At 32.1% G+C, this 14,204-nt stretch overlaps 2 protein-coding genes across 7 annotated transcripts in view; one reads left to right on the top strand and one right to left on the bottom strand.

Annotated features, from left to right (window-relative positions):
* Positions 1-14,204, bottom strand: part of LOC125657811 (uncharacterized) — a 37,994-nt gene that overhangs the window by 23,238 nt on the left and 552 nt on the right. Inside the window, exons 1-4 of one of the 6 annotated variants that reach the window (XM_048888597.2) lie at positions 12,156-12,307; positions 5,938-6,009; positions 1,355-1,449; positions 531-861 (exon numbers count right to left, since the gene is read on the bottom strand). In XM_048888597.2, coding sequence (XP_048744554.1) covers positions 531-861; positions 1,355-1,449 — 426 coding nt within the window. In that variant the 5' untranslated portion in view covers positions 5,938-6,009; positions 12,156-12,307. Of the gene's footprint in view, positions 1-530; positions 862-1,354; positions 1,450-1,621; positions 4,548-5,937; positions 6,010-12,155; positions 12,343-12,628; positions 12,656-14,204 lie in introns of those variants that run through there. The other 5 variants (XM_048888592.2, XM_048888596.2, XM_048888594.2 and 2 more) reach the window with 5 other exon arrangements.
* The window catches only part of LOC125657810 (schlafen family member 13-like), a 37,108-nt gene continuing 35,250 nt past the window's right edge, over positions 12,347-14,204 (top strand). Inside the window, exon 1 of the mRNA XM_048888591.2 lies at positions 12,347-12,782. Coding sequence (XP_048744548.2) covers positions 12,721-12,782 — 62 coding nt within the window. The 5' untranslated portion in view covers positions 12,347-12,720. The remainder of the gene's footprint in view (positions 12,783-14,204) is intronic.

The following is a 14,204-nucleotide window of genomic DNA, read 5'->3' as shown; positions in this document are numbered from 1 at the left end:
AACCTTACCTTAAACAAACACTATCACTGACATATATTGTGATGAAAAGATGAATATATGGCATAGAAATAAAGTTTCTCCAAGCCTCAATGTTTTGTAGATGAAAACACTGACCCTTTTATGTCAAAATACCAAAACGTGTGGCAAAACGTCTCATGTTTATGATGCCATAAATCTGATTCTACATTATTAGGATCAAATTGAGAACGACAACATAATAACATTAAAACAAAAGCACAACTGTTAATTTTTTTTATTTTGTCGAGTATTTATAAACCTCATCATACACATGCATATAGTTTGGCTATATTACAAACATGTAATCCAAACAGTTAAAAATTCATGATTCATGATGCAGGAATCCAGATTTTCAACCACTAAACTTGCAGCATTTTCTGAACTGCATGGGTTTTTAAAGCATAATTATATGTAAACTGGCATTAATATTTTATATATAGCAGCACTGATATTTTCAGGTGTCATTCTATGTGATAAAACTGAGTCTAAACTGTTTATAAATAGATAATGACCTTGATGGTTAATCCATAACAAGTATCCAATGAGGTCCTACACCTGTTCACTATCTCTGACTCCTCTCCCCCTTCTTCATCCTCAGTAACTCTCATTCTCTGGCCCCTCACTGTCTTTAGGTACCCTTCACTGGCATCATAGATCTCCATCAGTCTGGCCTGACTGTACACATGCAGACCACAGATACTGATATGATACTGAGGTTTGCATGTTAAGGTCATGGAACAAACCTCCTCTCCTTCCACCCTGGTCAGCTGCAGGGAGTTCCTTGGATTGATATCTTGACAAAGCTGGGGTCCACTCTCATCATTTTTAACATCTGTTTGTGAGCTGGTAAAATACAATCTACATATTAATTAAAGTTTTGCAAAGGTACCGGTAGTTGAAAATAAAAATTCTATATATAAAATCTTCCATCTTATACATAGATCTTATTAAAATAATTGGCAATTTCATTGGGTAAAATGAAATTCCTCCGCTAAACATCAATGATAAATCACAATCATTTAAATCTAGTTTTAAGAAAATACATCAAAAACATTTCTGATGACAAAATTACCAAATAGCCCTTCATGGTAACCGTTATTTTCTCCTTCAAATTTGTAATATACTACCGGTAATAGATTAAGATTTCCATGGAAAACATCAACAATGATTTGAAAATTGAAATAAAATTAATATTATAATGTTGCTCCCACTGATTCCAGATCAGAACATCAGACTTGGAATACATTGAATTGAGTTTTACTGCTATACATGTGAATCGATCATATCCTACACAGTATTTTAGTGGTGAAAACTGTATCATTTTCAATTGCCAAACCTTGGTTCTTGTCCAAAATAATAATCTACAACTGTTGCTGGGTCTTTATCAAAGTCCCACAATGGCAGCACTGTGCAGTAGTCCACTGCAGCCATCTACAATCATTAAACATTTCACATGCAAGTAAATACTGTACTGAGATCTTTTACAAACTTTATGTTTTTAAAAAATTTATTTTGTTTATTTTAAAATTATGCAGCAAGAACTACATTTACATGATCAGGTTTCATGACTAAGAATACAATCACACACTAGCAGATAGATTACATTCATCATCACTCTTTGTTTTGTTGAGTGAGGCAATTCCTTGCTAAGAACTGCATTCATATTTACCTGCAATTTTATAACACAATTTAGAAAGTACAACACATTCTTGAATGTTGTTAGACATCATAGGTTTTCAGTGATGCATTTATGAAACTGATGACATTTAACATGTGATTGTCACTGACTTACAGGGGAATGAATCTCAGCAAGGTATTGTAAAATCCAAGACACATGGTAGGACAGAGCTAAGTGAACTTGGCTATGATCTAGCTGAGTAAAAAATAGATAATACAGGTTTGAATTGAAAAGGATTGTAACTCTGAATTTATTTATCTTTCTATTTACCACCTGAACTTGGACAATAGAAAAGCACCTGTGCAAAAACGCATGTAAATTTATCAGGCAGTAGAAAACACAATAAATATCTACAAGTAATCAAATGCAAGATTTAGCCTAATTCTAAATTACATTTATTACTGTTATCCTTAACAACATACTTGAAAAATGAATATATGGTTAGGCCAAATAAAAAAATATGTGTGGTTCCAGTTACCTGACCATCCCTAGTTTTTACCCCCGACCCTAAACTTTTTTTTGACCATTTTCAAAATCAGTTACCGTATTTTGCCGAATATAATGCACACTTTTTTAAAGATTTTCTTTTATGAGAAGGGGTGCATAATATATGGAATGTATACTATACATGCAGGTTTTTGACCCGTTTTCCTTCAGGTGAAGCTTGACTGAAGTTCATTCATAGCCAATATATAGATACCGCTAAAATGCTAAACTGTAAACACTTACTACAGGCCCTCTAACATTAGGCAGAAAGTGACTTATAACTAAAGAGTGCTAACATAAACAATAGTGCAAAGAGGTAAAGCGCTTTTGCTGACAAAACGGCCGACTCAGAAATCTACAGGGAAAACATCGGTTTGCAATAATAGACTGCAGGCGTGTTAGTTTTAAATATAAGGTCAATGATTTAATGTTTCATTAACCAAGATAAATAACTGCCACAGTTTAGCATTACTGACATTTATACGAGTTCTTCTTTAATCAATAAACAATGTTCCTATATGGAATGATGAACAGTACAATATTTTCATAGGTGCATTCATGTCACACAACAACCCTTTTACATATCGCATTAATTAGCTCACAGTTGTTTTTTTTTACAGGGCTGCAGCACCTTTTATAGATTTCATCAGTTCATTTGCCTTTGATTGATAATTTGAGTGTTTAGTTTTGCCTAAATATCATATGACAGTTGCTACACAAGTTTTTATAGTTTTTATATTTACTTTTGAGAAGTCAAACTGTATAACAGCTATTTTCCTCCCTTGACCTATTTTTACTTATTTACATGCTGTGCATTTGTGCCCCTTTTCTTGTAGTATTTGTTTAGCTTTTTGTCAGACACATTACGGTTTGAAAATCCTGTGCACACAGGAACAGGTTAGTGTAAACAAACGGAACTACATGCAGTGATCTCAGAATAAATTCCTTTTCTTTAAGTCGTAACTTGCAAATATTGGAAGTTATGATGAAAATTACTAATATTTGTTAAAATAAATCATTATGTATCCAATTTATACACACACACACAATAAAATGACCCAAAACAAGAGTACCTCAAACGGTACAATATACGCCTGTCAGACAGTGAAATTCAACCTGGAAGCATATTGACTGTGCACTCTGAATTGATACAACATACATTCTAAATAGAAAAGCCTTAAAGTGGGTCATGGTGCACCAATCCATCTGACATGTGAACTGATTATGTGTTTCTCTGAGATTGAGGTAATGTGACAAAATGTCAGTGCAATATCTATATCTATGATGATAATAAGTTCAGGAAACCATTTGATCTACTTTTAGCCCTAAAGTAGGTCATGGTGCACCAATTAAGTTGAAATGTTTGAAATGTGATGTATTATGTATTTCTCTGAGAGGAGGTTGTGACTAATTCTACCCCTATAGTACTGTAGGTCATAATGCGCCAATCCAGCTGAAATGCAAACTGAACTTGTATTCCTCCGAGAGGAAACCTTTGACTAAATATCAGGGCAGTATCTGTATCCATAATGAAAAAAGCCCGGAAAACTGTAACTGTTTGACCTATTTTTAGCTCAAAAGTAAGTCAAGGATGGACCAATCCAGCTGAAATACAAACTGAACTTGTATTCCTCTGAGAGGAGGCCTGTGACTAAATTTCAGCACAATATCTGTATTCGTAATGAAAAAAGTCCAGAAAACTGCTTGACCTATTTTAACCCCAAAAGTAGGTCAGGGACGGCCCAATCCAGCTGAAATTCAAAATGAACTTGTAATCCCCCAAGAGGAAGCCTGTGACTAAATTTTAGGGCAATATCTGTATCCAATGAAAAAATGTCCAGAAAACTGTTTTAGTACTTTTAGTCCTAATGTAGGTCACGGACGGACGGACCAATCCAGCTGAAATGCAAACTGAAAATGTATTCCTCTGAAAGGAAGCTTATGTGTAAATTTCAGGGCAATATCTGTATCTGTAAGGAGAATAAAGTCCGGAAAACTGTTTGACCTACTTATAGCCCTAGAGTAGGTCAAGGATGGACCAATCCAGCTGAAATGCAAGCTCACTCTTACAATTCTTGAGGGAGAAATTGTGACCAAATTTCAAAGTTGTACATGTATGCGTTATGGAAAAAAATCCAGAAAACATGACCCCGGACGGACGGACAAAAAAAAAAAAATAGATTGGGAAAATATTGCACTTGAACTCAGAATGTATCAAGTGTAAGATTATTGAGCACCTAAACCAATAGGCCACCCAGGCATGCAAGTTTAAAGGTTTCACGTTTGACAGGCTGCTAAATCTCAAAGTAAATTTTGAGAACAATTTTTTATATTTTAGCTATTTTCAACAAGAGGGCCACCTTAAACCAAATTTCCTCAGATGGACTTATGTACAGTCATATTAAAGTAAAACAATTTCAGTGTTTTATTTCTGGTTTAGGGTGACCTTTTGCAACAGTTTGCAATTTTTTAAGCCCATTACGTTACATCACTCCTATCTATAAAAATAATTAAGGGTGACCCTCAGGATGTAAATAGCTATCAGCCAATATCAATAACATCAGTTGTATGTAAAATTTTAGAAAAAATTATATTCAAACATATGTATAATTATTGTCAAGAAAATGTTATAATTAACAAATATCAATCAGGGTTTAAACCAGGTGATTCTACAACTAACCAGTTACTTGAAATATATCATACAATTATATCTTGTCTTGATAAAGGCAATGATGTAAGATTTGTTTTCTATGATATCTCCAAAGCATTTGATAGAGTATGGCACATAGGTATTTTACATAAATTAAAGCATTCTGGTATTTCAGAACAATTGATTAGATGGATTAAAAATTATTTATCTGATAGAACTCAAAAGGTAGTATTGGATGATTTTTCATCAACCCCTAGACACACCAATTCAGGAGTCCCTCAAGGGTCAGTTTTAGGACCCTTTCTTTTCCTTATGTTTATCAATGATATCTCTATAGATATAAGAAACCCTTTAAGACTCTTTGCAGATGATACTTCTCTTGATAGAATAGTCAATGATGACATTGTCAATTCTGCAAATTCAGTGACCATTGATTGAAAAAATTCATCAGTGGTCTAGTAAATGGGCAGTTGAATTTAACCCAATCGAAACAGTCAATATGGATTTTAGTAGGAAGAATATTTCTCATCCTAAGGTAAAATTTGGTCAGCATGGGCCATTTATTCAAAATGTTGAAACTCATACTCACTTGGGAATAATATTCCAGAAAGATGGAAGTTGGAAAAAGCATATACTTCATATACATGCCAAAGCATGTCAACGATTAAATGTCTTAAGAATGTTAAAGTATCAACTTAAAAGGGATTCATTGATAAAAATTTATTTTTCTTATGTTCGGCCCATCTTTGAATACTCAAATATTGTTTGGGATAATTGTACAGAGATTCTAATTTACTTGAAGATGTTCAAGTTGCAGCAGCACGAATAATTATAGGTTTAAGGGTAAATTCGTCAAGATCGGTACTTTATAATGAACTTGGATGGGATATCTTAGCAATAAGAAGGAAAATTCATAAACTTGTGCTATTCTACAAGATAGTTCATGGATTATATTTGCAGGACTTACTTTGGCAATGTATTTTACCTCCTAACTCTTATTCATTAAGAAACCAGGATACTCTAAAATTTAACATTCCAATAGCGAAAACAACTTCGTATATGAATAGCTTTATCCCTTCGACTATAAAATTGTGGAATTACCTACCCTTGAGTATTCGAAGTCTTCCAACACTAATATCTTTCAAGCGTGCCATCAAAAGTATATATTGCATCAAACCTAAAAATTATTTTAACTATGGTAATCGAAAAGCAAATATACTGCATTGTCAATTGAGAAATAAAGCTAGTAATCTTAATGCTGATTTATTTAAGCACTTTCTTAGGGAAAATCCTAATTGTGACTTGTGTCAAAATAGTCCTGAAACCACACTTCACTTTTTTCTGAAGTGTCCAAAATATTGTACACATATATATAATAGACAAATACTGATACAAAGTTTTAATGATCTACAATTACAATTACCTTTATCCTTAGAATTTATTTTGTATGGTGACAATAATCTCAGTTATAACCAAAATGTTACAATTTTCAAAATTGTGCATGAATTTATCTTGTCTACAAATAGATTTGTTTAATTTCTTAAAATTTTTCATTTTCAAACCACAGAACCAACTTGTTTATATCTTTTTCCTGTGTAGTAAATTTCTATATCCATACCTAAATTATATTTGTCAGTCATACATCAAGCTGTAAATTATCATAGAAATGGAAACTGTTAAACATATCAATGTATTTTAAAATATTATATTGCTTCATTATCATTATATAATAACTATATCTGTATGATCATGACCATGTATTTGTATGGAGAGGGCTTATATAGGCAACGCCTGTTGTCCAATCCTTTTATGTATTATACATAATAAAATATTGTTTAAATTACGTTACATCTACTATATACTCTATATAATATAACGGTGATGTTTATGCTTATCAAATAAAGATACTATCAACATATATAGATATCTTTATTGAGTAATTTGGGTAAACACAAGTATAAACTGACATGGTATAGAAGAATATTTGTAAAAAATGATATTCAAGAAAAAAGTATTTATGTACAATGTAGGCAAAATTACATACCAAGAGTGCTATACTTCTTTCAGGTTGTTTGAATATACCGAGCGATCACCCTCATTATTCTTTTAAAAAGTTGGATTTGAAATATCATTTCCTACTTTCATGTTCAAAGTCATGATTTTGGCAAATGCACTGATTTTTTTATTTTTATTTTTTTGCTCTGTATTCATTTTTTTTATTTGAAATATATATATAAGAATTGTCAAAACTAGGGTGATCCCTACCAATTTTGATAGGTATATGTCACACCATGATCCAAGCAACTACAGAGGTATATCAATTACCTCAAATCTAGGAAAACTTTTCAATAGAATAATCCATACTAGGCTACTTGAATTTGTCAACTCTATGTCACTGATATAAGTGAAAATTAAATTGGTTTCAAAGAAAATTGTAGAACATCAGACCACTTGTTCTCTATAAAAACAATAATTGACCATTACAAAAACAAAAAAGTATATGCAGCTTTTATTGATCTGAGAAAAGCATTTGACACTGTATGGAGATTAGGTTTATTTTATAAACTCCTTGAATCTAATATCTCCCAAAAATTGTTTAATATTCTATTTTCCATGTATAGTAACACAAGGAGTAGAATCAAATTTTCTGATGGTTTAAGTGATGTATTCAATTCTGAATGTGGTGTCAAACAAGGGGATGTCTTAAGCCCCATACTCTTCAATGTATTTATTGATCGTATTGTCAATGACTTGAAAAATGGAAAATGTGATCCTGTACAAGTAAACAATGTTCATGTAAATTGTCTGTTATATGCTGATGATATTGTAATATTTTCTGAAAGCAAAAGTGGTTTACAGAACAGCCTTGATATTCTCAGTAACTATTGTTTAAACTGGAAACTGCAAGTCAATGTAGATCGATAAATCTAAAGTTTTGATATTTAACTCAAATGGCAAACCTCAAGGGAATGAATTTACTATTAATGGCAATACAAATTGTACCAAAATACTGCTATTTAGGTGTTATGATGAAATGTAATGGGAGGTTTAACTTAGCAACAGTTGTGCTTATTGAAAAAGCCAGAAAAGCATGTTTTAAAATGAAAAGAATCATTGGTATTGATAACCCATGTAAACTTTTAGAAAAACTTTTTGATGCTATTGTACTTCCAGTTCTTCTTTATTGTAGTGAAATATGGGGAGCCAAAGATATTTCAAATCTAGAAAAATTTCACTTAAAATTTATTAAAGATATCCTTGGAGTGCACTGTAAAACATCCAATGCTGGTTGTCTAGCAGAACTTGATAGACTACCACTTTGGTCCCAAATTTAATTCTCAAGTATCAAATATTGGAATCATCTGATAACGTCTGATTCTTTGACTTTTAAACTTTACCAATCCACAAGTGATTACAACACTTGGACAAGGAAAATATTTTCTATTCTAGATAATCTGGGATTTTCAAACATTACAAAATATAAAGATTCAATTCAACACCTTTTACCAAACATAAAACAAAGAATCATTGACCAGTGCACCCAGGACCCAGGAGCAATCATCAACAATCTTTGGTTAAAAAAAACTTGAATTTTATAAAAAAAATTATACGCAAGAAAAAGAAGTCCATATGTTGATTTACTCAGAAAAAGATCTGAGAGATCCACTCTTAGTAGAATTAGATTAAGTGCACATAAACTTGCAATAGAAAGTGGTACTAGATATAACACATCAACTAGAGCAAAGCTCGTTCCAAAGCAACGAGAGGTCTTCTGTCGGAGCTGTGTGACATAAAAACCTTGAACTTGACCATAATTATGTCCTTGGGTCAGGTCCTAATGCAGCCTCAGTTAACATGAAAATCTGTTGTAAGTATGAAATCTAAATGTTTCTTCATTACTTGATATGGCCAGGACAGGGTTTGTATTTTCTAAAAAGTGAACTTGACAATGTGACCATGGGTCAAGGCCAGGACATATTCTTTAATCATATGGAAACTTTTTATCAGTATTAATTAAAAAAAATTGCCATTAGTAAGATATATTAAGACTCTAATCAATTTTTAATTTTTAGACCTTTAGAAATGGTGCAAATGACCTTACTCAAGAATATTCATGTTATGGTCATTAATAATCTTTATGTGAAGAATGAGCTTACGGTGTATTTTCAAAATTAAATGACATTTGATACAGGAACCGTTCATGAGTATGTGTGTGTGGGATCTAACTTTCGCCTTCTTTCCCTCTTGATATGCTATACGTAACATCACCCCGGGGAAAATTATTTGAAATACTTATCCAGTGATTTTACAAAAGACGAATACAAGTTAAGTTTTTAGAAAGAAAATAATCAACTGTGACAGGAAGATAAGTACTGTAACGATATAAGTAGTTTGGCTACACTGGCGATTCTGACTTCTCGTATGTAATTATGAAATAGTTTGAGAATTTAATATATATCATTGAAATGAAGCTATAAAGGTATACTATAAATTTTTATCGTTAGGTGTTTAATAAATTTATACTACTCAAGTACACACGTGTATGATCTCATTCTACGAATCAGTCTTTTGAGGCGCGCGTGTATGTGGGATTAAATTCTTTCAGCATTTAACTTTTCAGTCCCAATAATGAAGAAAAAATTACTATTTAAATTTATGAAATTTATGGCTCAGGACATACAATAAAGGTTTATAGCTTACAGTTACCAATATTTTATCATACAACAAAATTATGATAGCATAATATTCAGACTGAAGAGAATAATTCATCGAGTTTGAATTATTTATACATACAAATCAAATAAATTGCTCTCAAATCTTGAATATTTTATGAAACTTTAATATCTATCTGCGTAAATACATGTAGGTATATTATGTACACAGTGCACACAGAAGTCGCGTATGAATTTCTCGACAGGGGCACGTGCCGAAGTTACATAATTTGGACCAGGAGTTCTGAATCAATGTTTAATCAAAGTCATTGTTTTTAAACAATAAAACAACAATTAAATCATTTGAAATGAGATTGGTCTGCCATGGGTTTCTGAATATTCTATACGCATGTTTAGATTTGGTTTAATCATAATTATAAACTATTGATTTCAAAACATGTTCAGAAATAATTCGTTATGTTTGTAAAATGTATCCATTTTCTTTTTCACAACGAAGAATTTGAGTAAAGCTTGTGTGTTCAGTTAAAGTAGTGTGAAATCACAGATCACTAGTCCAGCAGCGATGAATCTCCGATATTAAACACACATTCAATTAGACATGACTGAGAAACGAACTGTGTATTAAATTGCAGATTTTAAAATTGATGCCTGACTCAATGCTCTAAAGTTTTAATTTAAAACAAATCAAACGTAAGACCAGGGACGTATAAACAAGTATATACATCCCCGGAAAAACTGAATTATTCGAAAAATCCAATATGATCAAAAACATAACATTCTGTGTTATATTTAGGATGACAATGTTTACTTTGTGTACATGCCCTGGTTCACACGCGATGGTTCCTCGAGGCGGTTACGTAATTGTAAACAAAAACAAACCCTGCGGCATATGTAAGATGCATGTAGTTAATGACTGAGTTATTCTATGCTTGAAGGTTTGTTTCTTCAATTAAATGTATCGTTGTTTTAATAACAAACGAAGAAGAGATAACCTTTTCCTCTTTTTTTCTTTGGAACGATTGTTATATTAAAGCTACTAAATAATAAAAAAAAAGAAAGTTGTCGATAGATGATTTTTAAATGAACCATAGATCACGTTAAAACCTTATTTTAAAAGAATATTAGCATTTCATGAAGTCAGATTTATCAATTAAAGCAAGTTTATTTAACTTATACGCATATTTTTCCCCCTTCACCTACCTAATGATACGGCTACCTGTTTGCAGGTCAAGCTTTTTACTCGTATATAACACAATACTCGAGCAAAATATTATGTTTATGAGATCAATAAGATGTTAAAGAACAACTTTTCCAGCGAAAGCCATATCGAAATATTTACCGTTTTTGAGTTAGAAAGCGAAAACTTTGAAGATCCCCAGATCCCTAATTTAAGGGGCCAGTCCCTTTTTAGGGATATCAAAAGAAAGCTCTTAACATTTTGCACAACTTTTGTTCTACACGTCTTAACAAAATATTTTTATAGTTTAAAAGATACAAAGGAAAATATGTGTAATTTTTTGCTCCTTTAGGCGTGCTAATTTTTTAACCCTGCCAACCACCATTTCGAACACTGTAATCAAAAAACGATGTGCACAACTACAATGCTCCTACTTTTCATTTTCAATGCATTTTCTGCTCAAGCTTATACAGTCTCGGCGCCTTTGTCTGGAAACCAAAGCCCCTAAAATTTCATTCAAAGGGGAATAACTCGTGAACAGAAGGGAATTTCTTAAATGTAGTACATGATTTTAAAATTGTTCTGTAAAGTTTATAAACCCTGAAAATTTGAGCAAAATCCATGCAGAAATGAGCGAGATATGAAGCTTCAAAGTTAGCGTCTAGGAAAAAGAAGAAGAAAAAGAATAATAAGAATAATCTTAACCAGCACGATCAGTAGAAGGGCTTCCGTTGTTACAGAAGACCTTAATGAATGAAAGATGTTGTAATGCTTGCAATACTAGTGTGATCGAAGATGAAATTCATTTTCTTTTTCAATGTAAATCTTATTCTAAGCTAAGAAACACCTACCTTAGAAACATTTATAATATAACACAGAAAAATATTACTCTGGACAATGAAAGATACATGTTACAAATATATTTTAACAGTGATATACATAAAGTCTTAAAAATTACTGTGAAATTTATTAGAGACTGTTTTGAATACAGAAGTCAATTACTTTCAACTACATAAAAATTATGTAAACATTATGTATTGATGTTCAATGGGCCTTTGCCAATTATTGTAATTGTGTTTGTGCCAATAAATAATTTTGTATTTGTATGCAAAGAAGTGAAAATAAGAGAAAATCGTGTTTTCATCTAAAATCTATCATTAAAAAAAAATTATTAAAAAATAAGATAAAATCCCTCCCTACCTACCTACCTTATTTTTCAAGTGAGTGTAACCGGAACCACACATTATTTTATTTGGCCAAATCAACTTAATTCATTGACAATATTTGATTTTGTTACATTTTACATAAATTCCCTTATGGTAGCCTTTCTGGTGATATAAATGGTTATTGTTGACCTACAAAATTGACCATGCACAGAATTGTATATATATAAGGTATCCAATGTGGTTTCTACTTCCTTCCATAACCAATATATATATATATATATATATAGATGCAATAAATCGCACAAACCTGATAGTGCCCGATATTTGTTTTCTATTTATATAGGAAATCTGTCAATTATTTTTCAGTGTATAGCAGTTCTAACTCTTTCTACATAGTACATCTTCAGGCATGAACCAAACTACTGAACACAAATCATAGATGCATGCAGCCTGGTGGCACCCTGTCAATGTCAACAAATGTAGTACTTTTCGTACCTTCGAGCACTAAAGAGTTGTAAGGGGAATGCATTTCAAAATCCAACGCTAGAAAATTTAGATTTTCAAAATATCTGCTATAAAAAATTAAACTATAAAAGTGTTAAATTAATTTGACGGTAGTTTAAAAGACGTCAAGACGGCATATTAGCCCTCTAATGTACAGACAAGACTACCGCTCCAACAGTATTAAGTAATACTCCCTTTGTAATCCGGTAAAATGGCTGCGCCCTTTCCGTTTGTTTACTAAAAAATTTAGGATGCATATTCTATTTGATCTCTTACTTTGTCCTGTTTAACGCTGATTTTAAATCAAATTATTGGCTAAGTTGTGTGACATCGGACGCAGTTGTCGAGAATGCATCTGAAAGTGAAAAATGAAGAAAATTAAGAGACAAAAAATGTTTTCAGGAATTTCTTGGCTTAAAACAAATGACATGTACGTATATGGAAATTCAGTAATCACACATGAAATTCAGCAACGAATAATATGTTGACGGTGCTACCGTTTGAGCGAGCGCAGCTACATGTAATATGTACATATTTTGTAATGTTCATGCTTTGAGCAGGTTCAATTTAAACAAGAAACAGCCCATTTTAGTTCTAAAATTCTCCTAGGGTTTTATAATATGTTGACGGTGCTACCGTTTGAGCGAGCGCAGCTACATGTAATATGGACATATTTTGTAATGTTCATGCTTTGAGCAGGTTCAATTTAAACAAGAAACAGCCCATTTTAGTTTTAAAATTCTCCCAGGGTTTTATATTAAATAATTAAAACATAAAACATATTATACATAAACATGATGAATGTGATTGAAATATTTCTATACATGTACATCATACATGTACTTTATACAATTTATTTTTGCTGCCTTCTCTGACTTGCTTAACCTTTGACGCGCGACTTGTTCTGAACTGTATGCTCTCGACTGCCTCTACTTTCCTTATTTCTACTCTCAATCTTTCCACGTCACTAATTGTGTGATAAAAAATGCCCAAGTCTTGTTGCAAACCATTCAAGTTTGTAAAACTGAACAGCACTGCCATTGAACATAAAACGCATTTCAATATAATGATAATTTTAAAGTGGCATGGACACGATTTGAGCTGAAAATTTTCAAATTTATTGTCTACAATGCAGTACATGTATTTCTAATTGAATATCAGTTGTTGAGTTCTACGTGAGATACAGCACTTGCAATTCTTTGTTATGTAAACAAGGCCCGTGCCATGTTTTTGTTTACATTAGAAAATTAATAGAAAATGGCGTGTTTAAAACACACTGAGATGTGCCAAACACTAGGAAATACTTAATTGTGTTAAGAATTCACTTATAAATTGAAATATTCTGCTGTAAACAAAACTTTTACTGGTTTATTTAACCTATGTAAACAAAAACATGGCACGAGTTTACCTAACAAGGACTTGTGACCTCTGTATCTCCCATGTACCTTGACTACTAACATTCAAATTTTTACTGATCATTAGTAATACCTTAATTAAGCATTCTAAACATTAAAAACCAAAATAATAAAATTTGAAAATTTTCTATTCAAATCGTGCCCTTGTCCCTTTAAACCCCCCCCCCCCCCCCCCCCCCCCCCCCCCCCCCCCCCACACACACACACACTTATGCGTACCTATCTAATCTTTAACAAAAATGAAAATTCATATAACAATCCCCTTGTAGCAATGACATGTTTCAGAAGAGAAAATTAGAACAATATTTATAATATTGTACATAATCCTAGCTGTAACACAATGATGAAATATTTCAGCATTCGCATACAATTATTGAATAAATTGCAACATATTTGAGCCACTCTCCACTGTTGTTGTTTTATTCACAATTCACAAA

This window comes from Ostrea edulis, chromosome 9 (genome assembly GCF_947568905.1).
Source record: "Ostrea edulis chromosome 9, xbOstEdul1.1, whole genome shotgun sequence".
Taxonomy (NCBI): domain Eukaryota; kingdom Metazoa; phylum Mollusca; class Bivalvia; order Ostreida; family Ostreidae; genus Ostrea; species Ostrea edulis.
This window is presented reverse-complemented; position numbering and strand designations above follow the sequence as displayed.